This window comes from Pseudopipra pipra, chromosome 21 (genome assembly GCF_036250125.1).
Source record: "Pseudopipra pipra isolate bDixPip1 chromosome 21, bDixPip1.hap1, whole genome shotgun sequence".
NCBI classification, from domain to species: domain Eukaryota; kingdom Metazoa; phylum Chordata; class Aves; order Passeriformes; family Pipridae; genus Pseudopipra; species Pseudopipra pipra.
The window spans coordinates 3,078,719-3,102,879 of NC_087569.1; the positions used below are offsets into that span (position 1 = coordinate 3,078,719).

The 24,161-nt window shown below is 57.1% G+C and overlaps 1 protein-coding gene across 2 annotated transcripts in view; it reads left to right on the forward strand.

The window, feature by feature from the left end:
- Window positions 1-304: 304 nt before the first annotated feature.
- The window catches only part of HIP1 (huntingtin interacting protein 1), a 45,988-nt gene continuing 22,131 nt past the window's right edge, over window positions 305-24,161 (forward strand). Inside the window, exon 1 of one of the 2 annotated variants that reach the window (XM_064677665.1) lies at window positions 305-451. In XM_064677665.1, coding sequence (XP_064533735.1) covers window positions 332-451 — 120 coding nt within the window. In that variant the 5' untranslated portion in view covers window positions 305-331. Of the gene's footprint in view, window positions 452-22,886; window positions 23,083-24,161 lie in introns of those variants that run through there. The other variant, XM_064677666.1, reaches the window with a different exon arrangement.

Below are 24,161 nucleotides of genomic sequence, written 5' to 3' on the forward strand. Positions count from 1 at the left end.
ATAGAAGGGAACGGCGCGGGGGCGTGGCCACAGCCGTGTTAAGGGTATAGGCGGGGCGGAGGGCGGGGCGCTCTCAGAGGGGCGGGACCTAGCATTGAGTGGCGTCCAGCTGCACCAATGAGCTTGGAGAGTGCCCGTGGCCCCTCCTGAGTGGCAGCGCAACTCACCAATGATAGTCAGGAGGCGGGGGCAATGGGCGGGACCGGCGGGCGCGGGAGGTGCCAGCGGGGGCGTGTCCCGCGGTGAGTGGCAGGTGGGCGGGCCAATGGCACGGGGCTCGCGCAGCGGCGGCGCGGAGCGGGGCCGGGGCGGCGGCGGGGCCGGGGCCGCCATGGACCGCGTGAGCAGCACCATGAAGCAGGTGGCCAACCCGCTGCCCAAAGTGCTGAGCCGGCGGGCGGGCGGCGGCGGCGGCCTGGAGGCGGAGCGGGAGAGCTTCGAGCGCGCCCAGGTGCGGGCGGGGCGGGGGATGCGGACGGGCGGGGGGTGCGTGGTGAAGCTCCAGGGGGCGTGGCTGGAGAGGGGGCGTGGTCTGTGTTCGAGGGCGTGGCCTGACAGGTACCTTGAGTTTGTTCAAGGGGCGGGGCTTGACCGAGTGGGCGGAGTTATCACAGGTGGGCGCGGCTTATCGGAGTGGGCGGAGCCAGCCCAGGTGAGCAGGGGGCGGGGCCAGCTTGGGTTACCTGCCAGGTAACCTAGGTGTTGGCACAACTGGGCATAGTTTTGGGAAGGGGGTGGAGCTTCTGTGAGTGGGCGTGTCCCTCCCAGGTGAGCTGGGTGGGCTCCGGTGGGCGTGGCTGCCTCAGGTGGCCGCAGATTGGCGGGGTGGGTGTGGCCGCCTGGCCCCGCCCCTCAGGGGGGCAGTGGATCACCATGGCGGGACAGCGACGGGAATTCTCGGGATGCTGTGGCTGAGCCCGGGGCAGCCTGGGGACATCGCGGGGGAGGGACCCCCAGCCCAGCCCAGCAGAGGCTGCTCAGCCCAGAGTCCCCACCAGAGGTGCTGGGGACACTCACCCGCTGGCCTGGACACCGGGGTGGGGACTCTGAGCCCGGCCACAGCCGGGCATTGTGCCCAGGCCGGTGCCACCCTGTCCTTGGAGCCGCCCTGGGGACACACAGCCTCTGTGTCCGCTGGCTGTGGGGACATGGAGTGGCTCTGTGACCAGCGGGATCTGCCACACCCCGCCGGGTCCTCCCAGAGAGCTCTGGTGCCACTCGGGGGCAGCGGGCAGGGGCTGTCCCTGTGTGTGGCTCCCAGGAAGAGGAACCAATGTGTTGAAAAGCAGATGGAGTTTGCTCCTCAGCACCATCCAGAGTGTCCAGATGGGGCCTTCCCACTCATCACCCAGGTTTTAGGTGTCCCACAGGGAGGGGAAGGTGGCAGCAGAGCTGGGGGGGCAGCAGGGGTGCTTTGGGGGGAAGAAGTGGTGGTTTGGGGAAAGGATGTGCTGGGAAGCCTGGACAAGGCTTGGGGAGGGTGGAGAGGGAGGGATGGCAGCAGGAGGAGACGGGGACACCTCAGCCCTGCTCCGTGTCCAGGGATGGAAAGTAGTGGTGGGAGAGGAAGGGAAACTGAGGCAGGACCAGTGGGATCAGACCTGGATGAGCCCAGAGTGGGAACAGCACATGGGGGATGAAACTAAAGCCCAAGGATCGGCTCTGAGGGGGTTTTGCAGGAAGAAAACCCAGCAGGGTGTGAGGCTGGACAGGGATCACTCACAGGGCTCTGCTCAGGTTACCTCAGAAATCCATTATTTATCCAGAGTGCTGAAGTGGGACTGGTTTGCACATGGAGCCTTCCTGCTCCTTGGATCAGCCATGAGATGTCTGGAGTTCCCATGGGTTTCCCAAGAGCTGCTGCTCCCTGGGAAGGGCTGAACTGGGCCCCCACCACCTCTCCCCACATCCCCACGAGCTGAATTTCATCTTCCCCATCAGATTCCCAGACTAATCAGCATGTCCCTGCCTGGCTTTTCCTTCTTCTCTGCTTCAGCTCCATGCAATTCCCTTTCTCGCTCCATTTTTTATCCCCCCCCCCTTGTTTTTGGGTATTTCTCTCTTTCTCTCCAGTTTAGGGAACTTGCCAGGCACCCCTTAGGTCTTGGTCATCCAGCTTTTGTCCAACTTCTTCTTTCAGAGGTTTTTTTTAGAGCAATTTTGTGGGTTGGGGTTTTTTTCTTTTCGAAAGTGACTTTTCTTAAGAAAAGTTTCAGCTGTTAAATGGCTTTAAAATGAAGATTTTTTTACCTGTGTTTCTGCGTGTACACTCCAAACTCCTCCACTCCAAACCACAAAGCCTATTTTGGGCTAAAACAGCCCAAACAGGCAGAAACTGGGTCCCAGGGGACTTTTTGGGGAGCCTGAGGAACACTTGCTTGGGTTGGGAACACTCAATTTATGGGGTCTGAGCGCCCTACAGAGCTCAGGTGGTGGTGGGACACCCCAGTAGTGGTGAGGTGAGGTGTGGTGGTGAGAAGCTCTGGTGGTGGTGGGACATTGTGGTGGTTGGATGCTCTTATGGTGGTGGGATGTTCTGGTAGTGGGACACTCGTGTGGTGGTGGGATGTTCTGGTAGTGGGAAGCTCTCGTGGTGTTGGGGAGCTCTGGTGGTGGCATGTTTCCAAGGAGGTTGTGGTGGTGAGATGCTCTTAGGGCGATGGGACATTGTGGTGGTGGAAACGCTTCCATGGTGGTGGGATGGTTCCATGGTGGTGGGATGGTTCCATGGTGGTGGGATGGTTCCATGGTGGTGGGATGCTCTTGTGGTGCTGGGAAGCTCTGCTGATGATGGGAAGCTTCCGTGATGGTGGGAAGCTCTGGTGATGGGATGTTTCCAGGGTGGTGGGATGTTCCCAAGGTGGTGGGATGTTCCCAAGGTGGTGAGATGCTTCCATGATGGTGGGATGGTTCCATGGTGCTGTGATGCTTCCATGGTGATGGGAAGCTCTGGTGGTGGTGGGAAGCTTCTGTGATGGTGGGATCCTTCTGTGGTGGTGGGAAGCTCTGGTGGTGGTGGGATGTTCCCAAGGTGGTGAGACCTCCCAAGGTGGAGGGATGTTCCCAAGGTGGAGGGATGTTCCCAAGGTGGTGGGATGTTCCCAAGGTGGAGGGATGTTTCCAAGGTGGTGAGACCTTCTATGGTGGTGGGACTTTCCATGGTGGACATCACGTTGCACAACATCTCTGCCCTGACAACATCCATCTGTTGGGGACAAATGGGAATAAATTTCCTGGTGGCCTCTTTTCTTCTCCCCCAGCTGGTCAAGTGTCTCATTTTCCTGGGAATGCAAATGTGAGAACCCTGAGGACATGTCCCACCATGGTGTCCCTGTGGTGCTGTCCTTGCTGCCTCCTGGGTGGGAGCAGCTCAGGGAGAGCTGTGGACACACCCAGGGGCTCCCCTTGTCCTTTCCCATCAATGCCGGCAGTTTTCGTGGGAAGTTGAGCAACAGGGACACCAAATCCTGCAGTTCAGGGTCCAGCCCTGCCATGAGGGGACGAGTGTTGCAACAACTGTCCCCCTTTTTTCTGATGATTCGCCACCACTCATCGCCCCGACCACGGTCCAGTAAATCTTTGGGCAGAGCAAAGGTCTCCAAGGGAGGAGAAAACCCACCAAAAGTGAAAATTCTGCCATATTTTAAGATAAATATTTTTATTTCCTGTCTGAGGTGTCTGATGTTTGCATCCCCTCCAAGTTCTCCTGGCTGGATTGAGGGGCATGTCCTGGTATTGGAGCTCTGTAAGGAAGATCTTCCTTGTTTAGGTTGAGGCACTGGGATCTTCCCTCCTTGGCTGTCCCTCCTCTTTCCTCACTGCAGACATCCTTGTGCCACGATGGTGCCGAGGAGAGGAATTCCTTCTGGGCTTGGCTGGTTGGCAAAGACCAGATGTTGGATGAGCCGAGGTCTTGAGGGTCAAAATGGAGTCAGAAGGATGAAGGACTTCAGGAGGACAGGGAGGATGCTCCCAGGCTGTGCTGCTCCTTCCCTCCTGTTTTGGGCTGCCATGGGATATTTCCCTTCATTCCCAGCTGGGATGTGGCCAGCAAGGCATCAGTGCAGGTGGAATTGGATATTCCCAAAGGTGCTGCATGGCATTCCCAAGCACCAACTGGCCCCTGGAAAGCTGGAGGAGTGGGAAGGTCTCCTTCCTGCCCAGCTCAGCTGTTCCTGCTCATCCCTTTCCCTCTTTTGTGAAACTGGAGAGAGGCCGAAGTGCTTGGACAGCGAAGATGAGGGAAGTGCCCTTGGAGTGCACTGAGCTCCAGTCCTTGTCCCCACCCCTGTGGCTTCGGGGTGGAAGGGAAGCAGCACGTTGTGGTGGTGTGTTGTCATCTCCTGGGCTGCAGAGCCACCAGCACAACTCTCCCTGTCTGCCCTGCCCCAAGCGCTGCTCCAGTGCCCGGCCGTGCTCCATCAGGATCCATCCTGTCCCACACCACTGCAGTGCCCTGGCCAGAGGTCCCAGGGAGGAGGACATGACGTGCAGACAGTGCCTGGGGTTGTGGAAGGGGACAGAAATTCCGTGTTTGTCCCCCAGAGCTCGTGGCTGCTGGGGCTTTGTGCCAGGAGATGTGGCTGCGTGCCCAGCACGTCCCTGTGCCGCGGGGACAGTCCCAAGGGTGATCTGTCCTCATGGTGTGAGCTCTGGGAGAAGACACTTCTTTAAAATTCCTCCAGAAAATCTAAAAAACTTGCACTTCAGCCTCTTTGGCTGCTTCTGGGAAAGTCATGGAGAAGCAAAGGAAATCAGGGAACACTTGGGCTGCCACAGCCACCACCAGCTCTGGCACATTTTCACGCTGAGTCCTTAGGACTGTGTGCAGCAATAAAAGCCATTTATGACTCAGAAATGTCCCTGGAAAGACATATTTGCAGCAGAAGGTGATTGTTGTTCTGGCTGCATCCCCACTCCTGCCATCAGAGTCCCCGAGGTGGTGCTGGAGGTGTCAGATCCTCCAGCTCAGGGATTCCTGGTGGGAAGGTGTGACACGTTCCTGGCAGGGCACAGCTGGTGCTACATCTCCCCCCCCCTCCCCGATGGTTTTTAAGGTCCTGAGTATCCGTGAGCAATCCCTCAGGGACTGCAAAGCTGTTTTCCATCCTACTTTGCTGCTGGAGGAGCCCTCTCAAAAGTCAGGAACAGAGACATGATGCAAAAGAAGGAGAAAAAGTATCAGGTGCAGATGAAATGGATTTTTTTTTCCTGCCCTGGTATTGGTTAATAAATCCTTTTCATGTGGGAACCAAACTTTCTCACAGCCAAGTGCAGGTTAAAAGCAGCTTTGTGCCCATCCTGTCCCTGCCATGGGCTGTGCCATTTCCAGGCATCTTTGCAGCCCCACTAATGCAATTAATCCCTTTCTCCTATCATTTATATCATTGGGAATATGGCCCTGTATGTCCCACCCACAGCAGCCCCGCTGGTTTCAGACCTGACCCAGCTCAGTCCAGCTCTCAGTCGTGGAGGAAATACCATTTTACTACTGAAAAAAAACAATTCTTGTGGTTCGGATGCTGCAGCCTGAGGCAGCTTTTGCCAAGAACTTCAGTTCTTACACAGGAAATGAGGCTCCTTTCAAAGCAACCAGAGTGGGGCTATATATATACAACCTCTCCAAAAAGATATTTAAAGAAACATATTGACACTGGCGAGAACGGGAAAAAATAGCTCCTGGCTGCGGGGAGCGAGGGCTGGAGGCAGCTGAGCCCATCCTGGGGGAGTAGGTGATACAGGGGATTAATTCATGGCTCTTTCATCTCCAGGAAAAGGAGCTCCTGGGCTTTGTGCTGTGTGAACCCCCCCGTGCTTTCGGTCTCCTGGCTTTTGATGGGAATTAGAGGTGCTGGGGATTGAGCGCAGCTTCGGCGCTGAAGAAATGAGTCATCTCGTGTCTTTTCAGAGAGTCCCTCTTAGGAACTTGTTTCCATCCCCAGGGAGAGAAAATAATTTGTCTTGTACCAGATTGGGGGGTTGCTTTTCTCGTTAGTGCAAGCTGGGGTGGACGGGTTTGGGGTTTTTTTTAGATAGATGCAGAAATAGCTGAGATTTTTAATGTGGGGATGGACTCCAGGAGCGGCTGAGCCTCAGGAGGGTGAATAGGTTTGATGCTGAATAAGTTTGGGGCTGGTCCAGCTGGGAATGTGATGGTTTTGGACCACCAAGTGACAAGGGGGGACCTTGTCTTGAGTCACACCAGAGGCTGAGTGGGAAGACAGGGATGATGGGGGTGTTGCTGCCCCAAAACCCCTTTGCCCCTCGCTCGGCACGTGCTGCCCACCGAGTGTCCTGTGCTGAGGGTGCAGGGGGGGCTCTCCCTGAAATTCATCCTGTTTAACTCCATCCTCCTGAAAATTTGCAGAGAAACAGCCAGGAAGGCAGGGGTTTGTAACAAATTCCCAATGAGAGGACTCTGCAGTGAGTGTGATCCCCTCCACCAGCACCGGCCGTGACCCCTGAGCCCAGGGAAGACAGTGGGGAAGGGACATGAGGATGTGGGCACCTGCCACGAGGAGAGGGTGGCACATCCCAGCTTTGCTCTCCCGGGGGAAAATACCTTTGGACAGGGGCTGGAGGTGTCGGAGGGACAATTTTGCCTGAAGATTGAGAAACCAAGGATGAGGAGAAGGTGCCCGTTGCAGCTGCTGGTGCCTCATCCCGTGGGTGCGACACGGGCCGGGCTGAGCATCGCCTGCTCCAGCACCACTCGGCCCATGGCACCCAAATTCTGTGCCCACCCTCATCCTGTCTGGCACCATCTGGCACATGGCACTGCAGCACAAGCCCCAGGACACAAATTCAGTGCCCACCCTCACCCCATCGCCCACCGCTGGCTCCGGCCCCTCTGAACCTGGTCCCACAGCAGCCCAGGGCTGGAGGAAGGGCTGGATCCTGGCCCTCAGCCCTGCCACCAGCTTGGCTGATTGATTTTGCACAGTCACCAAGTGAGGAAACTTCCTGGGGACAGGCTGTTCCCCGGGTGGCAGCGGGAGCAGGAGCACAGCCGGTGTTTGAGCCCGGATGTGCAAGTCCCAGCCCACAGAGTGACTAATTATACATTGTGTGTGTTCCGGGCTAATTGCAGGGCAGGGAAAGTGATCCCAGCTCCACAGGCTAGAGGGGAATTATTTCTCACTTGTTTTCTCAAAGGCATATACAGACATTTAATACTTTATTATGGACTCACAGATCGGGTTCAGTTGGAAGGGGCCTTTAAAGGTCATCTCGTGCCACCCCCCTGCCATGGGCAGGGACACCTTCCACTAGCCCAGGTTGCTTCAAGCCCCATCCAACCTGGCCTTGGACACTTCCAGAGGTGGAAGTTCAGAGCAAGTCCAGAGGAGGCCACAAAGATGCTCCAAGGGCTGGAGCCCCTCTGCTCTGGAGCCAGGCTGGGAGAGATGGGGGGGTTCACTTGGAGAAGAGAAGGCTCCAGGGAGACCTGAGAGCCCCTTGCAGGGCCTAAAGGGGCTCCAGGAGAGCTGGAGAGGGACTGGGGACAAGGATGCAGGGACAGGACAAGGGGGAATGGCTTCCCACTGCCAGAGGACATTGAGAAGGGATATTGGGAAGGAATCCTCCCCTGTGAGGGTGGGGAGGCCCTGGCACAGGTTGCCCAGAGAAGCTGTGGCTGCCCCATCCCTGGAAGTGTCCAAGCCCAGGGCTTGGAGCAACCTGGGCTAGTGGAAGGTGTCCCTGCCCAGGGCAGGGTGGTTGGAATTGGGTGAGCTTTAAGGTCCCTTGAAACCCAAACCACTCTGGGATTTCTAGGATTCTATGATTTTTTCTGGGATTCTGTGCTGTGTGAGTTCAAACTTTCCCTGTGCTCTTTTAAGAGTCCCAGTGGACCACGACTGCTGAGGTCTCCACACTCATGACATCCCATTTTCTGGGCTCTCAGGAGGAGGAGGGACAATTCCTGGGTGTCCCTGGTGTTCTGGCACGAGCGCCTTGCAACATCATTACAAAACCCTGTATTCCTGTTCACTTCCATGTGAACACGACGACTGGAAAACACGATTTTCCAGCCAGCATGTGCTAATTAAAATAAACCACAATGCCATGTGCTCTCTCCAGAGCGTTGAGCTGCTCTCATCCGTCTTTTATTCCAATAAAACAGACGAATTATAACAATAAGCAGCAAATCTCCAGCCTGGCCCTGGTGAGAGAAGCTGTTTCTCCCTCTTGCCTGCATGGAGAGCATTTGATGTGCCCTCCACTGGCACAGCAGTGAGGGCCGAGGAGCTGCACTGCCCCAGCAGGACTCAGGTCACTTGGCAAAGAGGTGAAGGTCAGAGAAATCCAGGCAGGGAATGCTGGACCACTGGAAACCCCCTGGGAACAGAAACCCAGCTGCCACCAGCCTTTGGGTCAGCACTTGGGGTGGCAGGACCAAACACCCGCCCGGGAAGGGCACAGGCTGATGGCGTTAAATTGGGATTTATTGTCATCACATGGAGCTGGCCACCAGTCAGACTAGGTAAAAATAGCATCTAAATTATGGAAGTCCTGGAATAAAACATCCACAGCTCAGCAGGGTTTTGTTAGTTTGCTCCACAGCCAAGTACAAAGGGTCTTCTCCAGCTCAAGACTCAACTATGGCACATTTGGGCAACCTGGTCCCCCTCACTACCTGAGTTTCATGACCGAGTCATCAAACCAGCCTGGCAACCTCCCTAGGAGATGAATAAAGCTGGAGGAGCTCTGGAGCTGCCTGATTCCACAGTCCACACAACTTTTCCAGCCACCGGAATGGTGTGTTGGTGGAAACAGAGGATGCAAAGGCACCTGCTGGTGGGAGCACCAAAGCAGCATGGCCAAGGGGCAGGAGGGGATCAGTGAGTGAGTGCTGAGGTTCGTGGAGGACACAGGCTCCAGGACACAGCTGATGGACACACCCAGACCAGCCCGTGGTGGGGACTGGGATTGTGTAAAAGCACCCTCTGTGCTGGCCTGAAGATGTTGTTGGAAGCCATGGCCAGGGCCAGAGGCTGCAGCAGCCCCACAAAGCTGGGCCCATCCTCATGCCACACCACCAACCAGGACTGCAGCCAACCCTCAGACCTGCTCCCCATTGATGTGAGGCTTGGCAAGCTGGAGAAATGTCCCACCAAAGAAGAGATTGAAATTCTCCAATGACAAGAGGCAGCTCCGTCTGCTGAGAGGGTGTTTTAAACAGTGGGTTTAGCCTGGAGGACCTTTAAAGATCATCTAGTCCCAGCCCCCTGCCATGGGCAGGGACTCCTTCCTCCAGGATCAGGCATCTGGGCATGGAGGGCTCTGGGAATTGTTGCACACAGCAATTGGCATCTTCTGCACCAGCCAGATGTGACCCTCAGATCCCCAGCCTGATCCTGGGGAAGCCACTGTCCATCCAGGTGTGGGCTAAATGCAACCTCTGCATCCCACTGAATAAAGCAGGGATCAGCACTCCAGCCTCTCCATGGGCTTGGCAGCAGGTCACCTTGTGCTTGCTGATCCATGGGCACTGCAGAATCACAGGATCGTTTGGATTGGGAAAGACCTCCAAGATCATCGAGTCCAGCCTGTGACCGATCACCACCCAGAGCACTGAGTGCCACATCCAGTCCTTCCTTGGACACTTCCAGGGATGGGCACTCCACCACCTCCCTGGGCAGCCCCTTCCAGTGCCTGAACACCCTTTCTGTGAAGAAATTCCTCCTGATGTCCAACCTGACCCTCCCCTGGAGCAGCTTGAGGAGATGTCGCCTTGTCCTGTCCGTTTTTCTTTTTGTCCTGAGCTGTGTCACCAAGCCTGCCATCTCCAGGTTGCTCCTTGTGGACCACCCAGTCCAGCTCAACCCTTGGAACTGCTCAGGAGGAAAGTCCCACAGCACCAGTGGTGTGTGTGGAGATTTTCCAAGGCCTCAAGGCAACACTGAAGTGGAGGCAGGGCAAGACTTTGACTTCCTTGGTGTTGAAGAAGTCAGTGTAGGTGGGAATGGCTCCCCCAGAAGAGATGCACCTTCTGCACTGAGTCAATGAAGCCATTGAATAACTCATCTCTCCTGGTGGAGCCATTCCCAGTCTGTGACCTGGTGGTGTTTTTCCAGCCAGGAATGTTTTGTGCACTTCACAAACGGGAACAAAATGTTCCCGACAGTCAGCAAGGTTTGGCTGCTTCCACTGAGGTAAATACTTGTCTGGAGAGGGCAAAGGTGGGTATTCCTGAGCCTGCTGAATTTTATGGTCCCCTGGAACTCGCCCAGTCCATCGTGTCCTGCTGGGATGTGTGGAGGAGGTGTTGGGTGAGGCTGTTAATCCTTTCACCAGCCTGGGAATGGGGAGCTGCTTTTTGGTGAGGCTCCTTCCTCCCCGTGATCCTGGGGGACCCTCCATGCCCTGTCCCTGCTCTCCGTGGTACCTGTGGTGAGCCCCCCAAGCACAGTCTTGTGTTGGGGTGATGGGTGGGGTGGATCCTGGACCTTCACCTCCTCACACAGGAGGTGTTGGGAGTTGGTGGGATGCCCTGGGACACTGCACAGCCAACATTTCAGTGGGTGGGATCCAGCCTGGAATTCCTGCCAGCCCGCCCTCCCTCCCTGGGGGCACCTCCAAAGGTGGGTTGAGCAAGACCTTCTCCTGGTTTCACCCCTCTCCTGCCCTCAGCAGGAGGACACGCTACTCCCTTGTTTGTCTTCCCAGCTCTTGCAGTCCCACTCCAGCTCTTTTTATAGCTCAGGAAGAAGTGCCTTGAGTTTCTGAGTCGTCTGGGAGGCCAAGCACACAGGGAGGAGTCGCAGCTCGAAATAGGGCTGTTCTTTCCCTGCATTCCACATTGATTATTTTTTTAGCTGAGATGTCCAAATTTGAAGAGTCCCATTGCCGCAGGCGCTGAGCTGGGAACCATCTCCTGCATTTTTTCCGTCCACATTGGGTCTTCTTTCTCCTTTGCCTTATTCCCAGTGCCCTCACACCAGCTGCTGAGCCTCCTCAGGATGGTTTTCCCAGGGAATGGGGTCTGTCAGCCCTGCCTGGGTGTTCCATAGCCCCCAGATTTCACCCCTTGGCACGGCTGGTTTGGTGGGAGAGCACCCGGAGTGCCAGCCAAAGGTGCAGGAATTATTAATGTCTGAGGGATGGAGGAGCAACCAGGTACCTGCCAAAGCTTCTGGGTGGTGGGCAAAGAGCTCAGACTAAATATTCCTCAATTTCTGCCCATGGGGAGGGAAGCGAAGCTTTGACAACCACGCAAATAAACTGGAGCAAAGAGAAGAGGAGGAATTGTTGGACAAGACCTGTGGTTTCCAGCCCCTTAAAATTATCTGGGATTTTGGCTGAGGTGCCAAGAGGGGGCAGGGACACGTGGGCAGAGCTGCCCTGGCACAGCATCCACAGCATCCCGGGGTCAGCTCCTCTCTCCCATGGGAGTGGGGTATAATTAACTGTGTCACCTCAAGGCTTCTCCATTAATCCCTTAATACTTGGATACCATTTGGGGGCATACCCTGGCTGCAGTCTCCCCTTCTGAGAGTTTTTGTGGCACAGGACCATTTGGGGTCCCTGCTGCCACTTGTCAGTTGGCCTTAATGGATCCACATGTGTGCACCAGCACCCTGTGCCTGTGTGAGCTGGGAATGGGCCATACCTGGGAAGAAGAAATCTGGGATCAAATCTGAACCAATTCTTCTAATCAGCTATTGCATGGAAATGACAATTAGCCAGGGTGTCCCTGTTCCATCTGTTATTATTTTAACCCTTTTTTCTCCCTTTCTGCTGCATTCACCAACTCTGGGAGCAGCTGCAATCCAGCTTCTCTTCCCATCAGCAGGGGAGAGAGATTTTTCACATTGTGGGAATGCCAAGAACTGTAATCTCTGTTGGGTGGGGTGAACTCTGCGAGCTCCTTTCTTCTGATAACAAGCAAATTGTGGATACCCAATCCCAGCACCTCCAAGGGATTGTTTCTTTCCCTTTGCAGCAAGAAGAGCTGTGATTGCTGCTTGGGGAGCAACATCCCATGAGCAGTGTGTGTAGCCATGGTGAGAGCTCCTGCTGCTTCTTCCCCTGGGTATTTCCATCTTTCCCAGCCCTGGAGGATAAGGAGATGCTCAGCTCCTTCTGCAGCACCACAAAGTATCCCTGGGTGCTCCCACAGCCTGGGTGCTCCTGTACCTGGAGGTTTGCTTCTCCCTGCCTGTATTCCCGGTGCTTGGGTGCAAAATGCTCTTCCTGCAGGAAACAGTATCGTGCAAATTCCCAGGGATTCTCCTCACATGGATTTGTTTCTCTGTGCCTCACTGGGTTTTGGCACAGGGACCGTGCTCGGTGCTCTCTGGTTTGTTTCTGGTAATATCAAACAGCAGATTTCTAGCCCATTTTTTGCTATTTATCCAAAAAATCATTAAAAAATAGTCCTGATTCCCTGAATGCCATTGCAACGTGGAGATTTTTCTCCACAGAAGCTCTGGGTGCAGCTCCCACAGTCCTCGGGCTGTCGCCTGTCTCAGCCATCCATGAGCTTCACCCAGGATACTCTGATTCCTGTGGCTTTTGTGTCCCAGAGGATGGTCGTCACCTGCCAGCTCTCACAGGAGCCTTGTCCCTGTGTCACTCCACCCAACCCTGTCACCTCCCAGCACAGCTTATCCCTGGCAGGAGGATGCCCCAGGGGTGGTGAGGACCACAAGGAGCAGGATCCCCTGTGCTGGGCTGGCCTGGCAGTGTCTGACAGCTGCTAAATTGCTGGAGAAGAAGGAAATTGGGTGTGTTTAGTGTCTCTTGGAGCTGATTCCTCCTGTTTTGGTGTCCCATGTGCCTCTCTGACAGTGACACACACCCAGCATTGGGTGGTTGGCAGCAATAGCATTGTGTGTGCTCCACAGGCTGGGATTTGTTGTGGAGAGCAGAGATTTCCCTCTCAGATTAAACCCTCTGATTTCCTGAAACACCGTGGAAATCCCAGGGCTGCCCTCCCCTCTGCCCTGTGGAACTGTGGCAGGTTCAGCCCCCTGACACCCCAAGCCCAGCCCATATTCCTGTGGCATCACACATGGGGGATGCCCCCCATTCCACGGGGAAATCCCAAGGCTTGGGCATCTCCTGCCGCCAGAGGGGCTCCTGACAGACCTGCCTCTTGCGGCCTCTACCTATTCCAGGTGCCTCTCCTCCATTTTCCCCATCCTTCCAGGAGGCACAGGCATGTTTTCCACCGGGTTTAGGCTCTGGGTTCCCCCCGGCAGGAGCAGGACAGTGCAGCCCTTCTCCTCGGGCTGGGTGAGCCCAAGGGCGTGTTGGCAGCGCTCCAGCCGGGAGCGTTGATTTCCACACAAGGAAAAAAGAGGAAAAACAAATATTTAGGTCTCGGGAAGGGATCTCTCAGCCCGTTGCACGGAATCGTGCCGGCGGTTCAGCCCCTGGTCGCTCAGCTCAGCCGGGCAGCGACAACACATGAAACACAGTTTCCTTTATGCTCCCGGGTTTTTTCCACCTCGGGCTCCACCCCGGTCCCGGTGGAGATCCCGCTCCAGCCCTGCCGGCTCCCCGGGCGCTCCCCACACCCCGCGGGCAGGCGGTGTGCCAGGGGCTCCGAGCCCAGCAGGGTCAGGGAGCTCTTTGTGGGAGCATCACCTGCAGCGGGAGCAGCCCCAGGCACAGGAGAGGTGTCAGACACGGGAATGTGGCCCACTGGGACTGTTAAAAGAGCACAACGAGAGCTTGAACCCCCGTATCATAGAATCCCAGAATGGTTTAGGTTGGAAGGGACCTTAAAGCTCATCCAGTTCCACCCCCTGCCATGGACAGGGACATCTTCCACCAGCCCAGGTTGCTCCAAGTCCCGTCCAACCTGGCCTTGGACACTTCCAGGGATGGGGCAGCCACAGCTTCTCTGGGCAACCTGTGCCAGGGCCTCACCACCCTCACAGCCAAGAATTCCTTCCCAATATCCCAATCAACCCTGCCCTCAGGCAGTGGGAAGCCATTCCCCCTTGTTCTATCCCTCCAGGCCCTTGTCCCAAGTCCCTCTCCAGCTCTCCTGGAGCCCCTTTAGGCACTGGAAGGGGCTCTCAGGTGTCCCTGAAGCCTTCTCTTCTCCAGGTGAACTCCCCCAGCTCTCCCAGCCTGGCTCCAGAGCAGAGGGGCTCCAGCCCTTGAGGTTCACCTGCAGGGGATCATCCTGGCACTGATGCATGTGAAGGGATGCTGAGCAGGGAATCTGTGATGTTTGAACATCCATTTGGTCCAACACTTTCCCCCTGGACTTAACTGGGCTCCTTGATCCCACCAAGTCTGCTGGGAGCAAGGCCAACCCTCTGCCCCTCGGCAAACCTTCAGCTCTCCGGAGCCCAGGGCTCCACAGCCCTTCTGGAAAGTGGCTCTTTGGGAGACAGGGAGGTGGACAAGGGGCTTGGCAGCCAGGGTCGGGGATTGGAGAGCTGGGAAGTGACCTCTGACCCCAAAGCAAGCAGACAAACCTCTGGGAGCACTGGGAGGAGGCAGCAATGCTTCGAGCTGGCATCGCCCACTTCTCTCCGACCTCTCCCTGCGACCATTTGGAGCTTAAATCTGAACATACTCCAGGCTGGAAACTGTCCCTGGGCTGGAAATTGTCCCCAGGCTGCAAATATGTTGCCTATTTCCTATAAATACCTCGGCCACTGCCCATCAGGAGGCAGGCACAGCATCCACTTCCCTCAGTGGCCCCAGCACTGCTGTTCAGGCTCCAGGCAGGGTCTGGCCCCATGGAATGGGGTCTGGCCACAGGGAAAACGTGTCCTGTGGCAGTTCCCAACCTATTGTATCCGGTGGTTTCACCTCAAGAGAGTTTGTTGCCCCTTCATTGCACGGCTGTGCCAGAGCTGTTCACTTTTGGGCTGGGTGCTGAGGTGTGTGTGCCTGAACTGGAGCCTCCACACAGCTCCCTGCCCCCCTGTCTGGCTTTGTGTGGAAATAAAGCTCAGGAGAAGGCGTGGGAAGGTCCTGGGAGGTGGTTACAGATGCCTTGGCTGGGCACTGAGCTGAGTGTTACACGTGGCATTGCCAAGATCTGTGATCTCCATTCAAGGAGCAAACAGAAGCAGATAAATGAAGTGATTCCTCAAATGGGGCAATTCAAGGATCACCTAAGAGGTTTGGAGGTTCCAGAAGGAACAGGGCTCCCTGTGCTTTGGGAGAGGGAGGAAGGCACCTGGGAGCAAATGGTGAAGGTATTTTGGCACTGTGCTCCACGTGAAGCCTCAGATCCCCATTTATGAAAGTCTCCAGGGCAGAATCTGAGACCTTCAAAGGGAAAGGGGTGGAGACGTGTTTTATGGCTTCAAACTGAAAGAGAGTAGGTTTGGATTGGATATTAGGGAGAAATTCTTCCCTGTGAGGGTGGGGAGGCCCTGGCACAGGTTGCCCAGAGAAGCTGTGGCTGCCCCATCCCTGGAAGTGTCCAAGGCCAGGTTGGACGGGGCTTGGAGCAACCTGGGATAGTGGAAGGTGTCCCTTGGGGTGGAACTGGATGGCCCTTCAAACCCAAACCATTCTAGGATTTCTAGGATTCCCTGACTTATCAACCATCTTCTGAATCACTGGTGACACTGATCCAGATATGGAGGGGCTGCAAGTAGAGAAGGGGGGACGAATTTGGGGGGCTGTTCATGGGGGTCAATGGCCCCACAGATGGAGAAAGATGCTGAGGGCATTGATCCCTGTGACCTCTGGGGCTTGCAAAGGAGCTGGGTGTCAGCAGAGCTCTGGCCCCTGTCAGCCCAGGGAGCAGCAGGATGAGCCCAGCTGAGGGTTCACAGTGTGGCTGTGACCTTTGCTGACCCTGTTTCCTCCTCCTGGGTGGTTCCTTGTCTCGGTGGTGTCAGCGAGGCTGACGGGGAGGAAGCAACACTGCAGCCCTGCACTGTGTGTGTGCAGAGGAAGAGCCAGCCTGGGGATCACAGGAGGATTCCCAGATAACCTGGAAGTATGGATGGGGCTGCAGGGGACACGGGACACCTGCAGTGGTGAGCAAGTGGCCATGTGGATATTGGCTGAGGTTAGGTGGGCAGGGTTACATCCCACTGCCATGATTCACCTGTGCCAGCCCCTCACCACCCTCCTGGTCTGACATTTCTTCCCCATGTCCAACCTGATCCCACCTTCATTTTAACCCCATTGTCCTGTACCAGGATCCCAGAGCTGGAGGCAGCTCCAGGGGGGTCTCAGGAGACACTTGGCTTTCTGGGCTGCCAGTCCACATGGCTGGGTCACATCCCATTTGTCACCCACCAGAATCCCCCAGTCCTTCTCCAAAGGGTGCTCTCCATCCCTCTATCCACCCCTCCATCCATCCATCCATCCACTCTTCCATCCATACATCCATCCATCCATCTCCACCCTCATCTATCCATCCATCAACCATCTACTGAATCACTGGTGGTGGAATCCCCTGAATCACTACAGAAACAGTGGATCCAGGGTATGGAGGGGCTGCAAGTGGAAAAGGAAGGACAAATTTGGGAGCCTTTGATGGGGGTAAATGGCCCCATGGATGGAGAGAGATGCTGGGAGTGTTTATCCTCACAGACCTCTGGTGTCCTCACAGACCTGCCCAGCCTGGGCTGGTGTCAGGGATTGTCCTGGCCCAGGTCCATGGCCCTGCCCTTGGCCTGGTTGGACCTCATGAGGTTCCCATGTACCCACTGCTCCAGCCTGTCCAGCTCCCTCTGGATGCCCTCCCTTCCCTCCAGCCCATCCACTGCACCACTCAGCTCAGTCTCACCCTTTCTATGACTTCCTAGGTGGAGAAGAGGAGCTTTCCTGCTCCGGGTTTGGATGGGAGGATTTACCTGAGAGGAGGCTGAAGCAGCGAGGGGAGAGGATGCTGCTTATCCCGCCTCTCTCTTTCCCTCTTGCATTTTTAATCCCTTTGGCATTGCCTTGCTGCTCCCTGAGCTGTGCTCACCTCGGAGCAGCCCCGCTGAGCCGTGTTCCTCGGGGCTCTGTGGTTGCTGTAACACTGACAGGGATGGATTGAACCGGCAGCTAAAAATACCAAAGGGTCGATGGCGGCACCGCGGACCCGGCGTTTGCTTTTTGATTGTTTTAAAGAAAATCTGTATATTGACAACACAACCAAGCTGCTGCTTCCTGTAAAGGCAGGGGGATAATGGAGCTGGGCTCCCTGCCCACAGCCCGGGCTGGCAGCAGTGCCAGTTTCACCCACACCCCTGTGTCCCACAGGGATCATGTGCTGAGCCCTGGGAGCCCTTCATGGATCCCCTGCTCGGGGCCATGTGGAGGGGCTGCTCCTCTCCCAGCTCCCCGTGCTGGGCCAGTCATGGTGAGGAGCTGGGGGAGCTCAGCACTGAAATAACCCCTTGGCTAATCCTGCCTGCTCCTCCCTGCTCCTCCCTGCTCATGCCCACCCCTGCCTTCTCCTGCCTGCCTCTGCCTCCTGCCTCCTTCTGCCTCCTCCTGCTTGCTCCTGCCTACTCCTCCCCACTCCTGCCTTCTCCTGCCTGCCTCTGCCTCCTCCTGCCTCCTCCTGCCTGCTCCTGGCTACTCCTGCCCACTCCTGCCTTCCTCTGCCTGCTCCTGCCCGCTCCCACCTCCTTCTGCCTACTCCTGCCTACTCCTGGCTGCTCCTGCTTCTTTCTGCCTTCTCCTGCCTGCCTCTCCTTCTGCCCACTCCTGCCTCCTTCTGCCTGCTCGTGGCTGCTCCTGCCTCTTTCTGCCTCCTCCTGCCCACTCTTGCCTCCTCCTGCCTGCTCCCTTCCTCTCTGTGCCAGCACAGCCCTGGGCACGGCCGCCAGCCCTGGCCCCGTGCCTGCTTCAGCCTGATCTGCTTTTTCCTCTCGCTTTCACATGCCCAGGAAACTGCAGCATTACAAGGATTTGAAAGTGGCCTTGAGCTTTTTAAGCACCGCTCCCGAGCGGATATTTTTCCTAAATCAAGATTTGCAAAGGTATTTGGGCATTATCCGGGCAGGGGGGATTTCCAGAAGTGTCACAGCACCCAAATGCCTTTTAAATCTGCGTCTGTGCAGGGCAGGGTTGGGGCAGAAAGCAGCTGGTTCAGCAGGACCGTGATGGTTTGGGGGACTTCTTTTACATCACCAGTGTTAGTGTGAGGGATTTCCAAAGGTTGGTTGTTGCTGGATCCCTGTGGAAAATCGTGATGAGGTGGAATCAGCCCCAAGGGGTTTGGCCGTACTGCAGAGTCTGAGTCCTGAGAAACTCATCACACCTCCAGCTTCTGCCAAGTGCTGCTCCATCCCTGGATCCTGACTAATCTGTGGTGTGCTGCTGGCAGTGGGAAATGTGCCTGGCACAGGCCTTGGCTCTGTTTCAGAAAGACATGGAGCAGTGCAGGGGATCAGTCAGGAAAGCTGATCCCTGTTACAGTGTTCCAACATCCCAGTTTAGTGGGAAAAAAAGCCATTGCCACCAACAGTGACAGCAAGGCGGGGATTCCCTCCAAATCCCACTATTCCAAATACCCCCCCCAATGCCCAGCATTCACCCTGTTCTCCTAAAATCCAAGCTCCTTGCACAGCCAGTGCTGCTCATCCAACTCCAAGGACCAGACATCAAACCCAGCCTAATCCAGCCTCCACAGCACATCCCCAAGGGAGTGCTCCAAGGCTGGAGAGCTGCTGGAAAGAGCTGAAACCTGCAAAACAGACAATAAATAGTTTTCTAAGTGCCTGATGGTTTTCCCAGTGAACCTGCTATTCCGAAAATCCCAGGATCCTGGAGCTCCCATATCAGAACGATGCTCCAGCAGCACTGAGCAGAGTTAAGCCGTGGAGCTGGAGTAATTTAGTGTGAGCTGAGGAGGTGGGTTTAAACTGCTCCTACACCCGAGAAGCTGGGAAAAAAATGCCATTCCTTGAGGAAAACAAATTTAGGAGTCTGTGGATCTCAGGGGTGGGTTGGGAGCACAGCTCCAGTTTGGTTCCTTCCCTTGGGGAATACTTGGGAAATACAGAGAGATCAAGAGAGAGCAACAGATATTATTAGTCATCCAGGAGGGAGGCGGCTGCAGGGGAAGAGGGTTTTAAAGGCTTCTGAGTATTTTTAGACCTGGTAAAATGAACAGAAGGAGGGGGAAAATAGGGAAGGAGACCTTTGAGAGGCATGTAAATGCTCCCTGGAGCAGCATGGCCCAGGTTTTCCACTCCATCCTGCCCTGAGCTCCAGCAGAAGTCGGGGATGTAAAAGCAATAAAAGCCAAAGCCTGGGAGAGCGTTTCCGAGGAGCCTCACCGGGCTGTGATGGCAAAAGGACACATTTGCCGAGACATTTTACCCTAATTTCTGTCATTTTAATGGGAGACAGTTGCCGAAACAGAGTTTAAAAGCTGCTTGCAGAGCCTCCAGCGGGTGGGGAAGATGATGGATGTCTCTTCCTCCTTCATCCATCGTGGTCCCAACCACATGCACTGTGCCAGCATCTGGCAGGAGAGTCACGGAGCAGGAGGATGGAGGGGCAGGGGGGAGAAAAGGGGCTTGGAGTGAAGCTCCCGAGGAGATTCAGGACAGCTGGAGGGAGAGGAGGGAACTCTCCAGCTCTCTGGATCAGCCAGGGGGGGATGAAGGCACTCGTGGGACAAGGGGAAGTGAGGGGCTGCCTCCTCCCTGGTTCTCCAGGGGAGCAGCCCCTGCTTTGCCTTCCCTATTCCCTGCAGGAAAGGTCCCTTCCTATCCCAATGGAGGCAGTGCCTGTGATGCCCTGTAGTTGTTCAGCAGCCCCATCAGTGCATCCCCCTAATTCCCTCCATCCCACCTGGAGCACATTCACTCCAGAGAGGCTTGCTAGGGCTGGGCCTCTGAAAGCTCATCCCAAATTTCTGGGATGGGATGCAGCCCTGGAGGGGGTTGCTGGAGCCTGGGATGAAGTGTGTGGGTTTGCACACCCGAGGGGGATGCTCTGTATATTCCCTGGGAATAACCTGGGAGCACTGTGGAGCCTGGAGTGGCTCTTCACCCCTGTGTCCTCACAGCAGTGCAGTGAACCACAGCAAGAAGGAAATTCCTTCCACAGTGCATCCCTCTAGGGATGGGATGTGTCCTCACAGGCCACACCAGCCCCTCCTGAGCTTTATCCCTGCTCGGTGCTTCCAGCTTTGCTGGCCAGTGGGGAACTGTGGTTTCCCTTTGCTCCAGGGACCTTCCCAAAATTGTTTTCTCCTAGAGCTGCCTTGGCTCTATTTTTGCCCCCTGGCTGAAGCCCCCTCCCACGCTGTGAAGCCAGCTGGATTTGGAGCTCCCTGCTTTTATTCCAAGTGCTTCCTGGTGGTCTCCAAACTCTGGGCTTTGCTGGTTGGGGCAGCTCATCCATGAGGAACTGGCCTCAGACACTGGGATGTCCCAGCTCTGCAGGGTCTGCAGGAGCCCCTCCACGGCAGCAATAACCACCTTCCCCCCCTGAGCTGAGTGCTTTGTTCAAGGGAGAGCTGCTCTGAAAGCTTGATTTGGGAAAATAAGGTTAATGATGACGAGCTGACTTAATTTGGGGGATTAAGGAGGGATGCTGGGAGCTCAGAGCCTGTGGGTGGGAGGTGGGCAGCCTGGCATGGCGTGTTCCAATGGCATTACAGCAACTAGAGATAAAGGATGGATCCTGGATATTATTTTACAGGCTATTTTTCATGCAGGTGGCATCATAGGGAAAGTCCCATCTATCCTGTGTGTGTGGGAGGGACTGGTTTTGGTCCAGAGGATGCTCTTTGTTTTTGGCTGTGTTATTTGCATACCTGCCTGAAGGTTTCTTCATGCAAATGAGCTATTAATACCTGATTGCCAAGTGCTAAGGCTGTGGCCTCTGGAAGCAGTGGCCTGGCTTCTTGGTGCCTCTGGAGATGGTGCCCTGGGAATCCTGGACTGCACCTGCAGGACATCCCAGGGCAGCAGCAGTCACGGCATCGGGTTCGGAGTGATGCTAAACCCAGCTAAGGGGGAATTAATTAATTCCAGGATCCCTTTAAACCAGGGGGAACACTGGGCTGGGGGCTGGGCTGCACAGCAAGGATCCAAGCTCTCACTTTCCATGTGGAGAACACGGCTGGGAATCGCTCACCGAGGAGCTTCAGTGGGGGGAGGGCACAGACCCATCCCCTTGATGGGGCAGGTCCCTGTCATGGGGGCAGGTCCCCCAGCAGGGGCAGGTCCCCCCCACAAAGGGTGGGTACCTGCCATCAAGAAATGCATCTGCCCCAAGAGCACTGCCCCAGGCTCATTCCCAGCCTCCAGACTCTGCTCCCAGAGGAATTTGGCTGCTGCTTGAAGCCATCTGGTCCAGCAAAACACATTTGGTCCAGCAAAAAGACGATGAGCCACGAGCCCTGAGGCAAGCAGTGCGGTGCTCCATCCACCCCTCCATCCCAGGAATCTCAGCAGGGGCTTTAACAGCCACCTGAGGAAAACACGACCTGGTCTGGCCCTAAAAGCTGCCCCAAGGCTGGGAGGAGCTGGCTGGGTGCAGGGCTGGGTGCTGGCAGGGCGCAGGGGTGGCAGCTCTCTGTTCCCTCGGGGATGTGGGATCCTGTTATCTCATTAAGAGAGGCCAAGTCACCATCCCGGAGTAAGTGGCTGAGCCGTGACTAGACTGCAGTAATCCCGAGGGATTAACGTGTTGGCCGGGCCGGCCCCGCAGCAGCACTTTGTTCTCCGGGCTCTGAAGCGTCTCCGCCGCCGCAGCCGAGGGGCCGGGTGGTGCTTTGGAGTTGCTTTTGGAGGATTCACTGAGTGATAGAAGAATTGTTTGCGTTTCTTTTGTGCCTCCCGTTGGAAAATGTTCCTTGAGCACAGAGAGGAGCTGGGAAAAACTAAAATCCTCCTGCCTGGGTGCTTGCCTGTGCCGTGGTGAGGTGGCCGTGGTGGTCATCGAGCCTGTGAGTGGTTGGCTCGGGGCACAGGGCTCGTTAGCACGCTGGTTTAATTGCTTTTGTTGTTGGAACCGAGATTCGAGTGGGCTCTGGGGCGAGGGAACCCTGAGCAGGTCCCGGCCAGACCTGCCAGTGTAGCTTCATCCCCAGGCACAGAGATGGGGCAGGGGATGGAGCTGGGGGGAAAAAACAGGGGTAGGAGGTCACACAAGGGTAGGAGGTCACACAGGGGTAAAACAGGGATCCCTGGCAGTGGGACAGGGAGTCCAGGCTGTGGGGTAGGAGGTGCAGGTGGCACAGGGGATGGGGCAGGAACATGGGGCAGACACAGGGGTAGGGCAGGGGACAGGGAGTTGGGCAGGGGGCAGGGAGTAGAGCAGGGATCTACACAGGGGTAGAGGGTCAGACGGGGGTAAGACAGGGATCTGGCAGTGGGGCAGGGGATCAGTCAGTGGGGCAGGTTGATGGAGCAGGAGGGTGCAGGTGGGACAAGGGATGATGGAGCAGGGGAACGGGGATGGGACAACAGATCTGTCAGTGGAGCAGGAGGCCAGGCAGGGTAGAGCAAGGGGTCTGGCAGTGGGGCAGGTGGTGGAGCAGGATGGTGCAGGTGGGGCAGGGAATGAGGCACGGGATGGAGCAGGGGGGCAGCGATGGGGCAGCAGATCTGGCAGTGGGGCCGGGGGTCGGGCGGGGGATGAAGCAGGGCTCAGGCGGCGGGGAGGACGTGGAGCAGGAGGGCAGGACATGGAGCAGGAGGGCAGGACATGGAGCAGGAGGGCAGGACGTGGAGCAGGAGGGCAGGGCTCGGGCAAGGCTCGCACCGGCTGCCCCGGGGGGCACGGAGCCCCCCTCCCTCCCCACCCTCCGTCCATCCTCCCTCCACCCCCCCTTCCGCCGCTGCCCCGCACCCGGCGCGGGGCGGGGGGAGCGCTGGGGGTGGGCGGGCGGATCTGCGGGACGCCCCCCGCCAGTGCCGCCCCCCGACGGCTCCTTTGTTATTCCGGCCGAGCAGCCGCGGCCGCGCCCCCCCCCCCCCCCGCCCCGCACCGCCCGTGCGCCCCCTCCCCGCACCCCCCGCCCCCTCCCCGCACCCCCCCGCTCCTCCCGCCCCGCTCCGCCGCCTCTGCCCGGCAGAACCTTCCAGCGCCGCCGCCCCCGGGGCCGCCGCCATGGGCGCCGCCGCCGCCGCGCCGCGCTGAGCCCGCACCGACCCCGCAGCCCCCGCCATGGAGCTGGGCAAGGTGGTAAGTGCGCGCCCCCGGGACACCCCCCCACACACCTCCCGGGGAGCATCGCACCCCCTCCGCCTTCCGCCCCCACGGACCGGCATCCAGGGGCATTCCGGGGGCGCGTCCGGGAAAGCTCCTGCCCGGGGAAGTTCGTGCCCGCCTGGGTCCCGGCGGTTCGCGGGGGAACGTCGCGGATGGTTCGGGTGGCGGCCGCGGGGGGCTCGTCCCCGCGGTGATGCGGCCGGGGAGGGTTCGCTCCCAGCCGCCCACCCCTGTAACTCGCCTCCCCCCGGCCCTCGGCTCGGCTGGGTTCAGGCGGTGCCGCGAGCACCCGGTGTCCCCGCGAGCACCCGGTGTCCCCACGAGCACCCGTGTCCCCGTGCATCCATGTCTCTCTCCGTGCTTCCCTGCCGCCACGAGCACCCGCGTCCCCACGCATCCATGTCTCCCTACATCCATGCCTCCACCAGCACCCGTGTCCCCACGCATCCGTGTCTCCGTGCATCCGTGTCCCCACGCCCAGTGCTGCTGTCACAGCAGCAGCTCGCCCAGGTATAAGGGACAGAAACAAGTTTGGGGTGAAAAGTGGGGTTTTAGGGTCCGTTCCTGCTGGGAGCGTGGTCATCCCTGCGCTGTTCACCCGGGAAGAGGGATTTGGCTTTTCCCGGTGCTCCAGCAGGTCCCTCAGGTGCAGCGTGGAGCCCATGCGGGTCCTGGCTGTTCTTGGCACCGTTGCAGGATCCAGATATCCCTGGGGATAATGGGGGAGGGATGCAGGATCCAGATATCCTGGGGGTATGACAGGTTAGGGATTCCCCAACCTGCTCCCAGGAGTTGCTGCTCACCCAGAAGCACTGCAAGGAAGAATTTCCACCAGCACTACCTTGGCACCACCCTGCTCCACATCCCAGCTTAATTTGGGAGCATCCTGCTAGGGCGACAGGCACCCTCGTGTTCCTGGAAGGAAGGTGGGTCCTGGATGGCAGCTGATCACAGAAATGCACATCTGGATATGGGCTCCTTAAATCTGCTCCTTTATTTCCTCCTGTCCCAAAAAATGCCCAAATATTTGCATCTGTTGGGAGGCAGAAGAC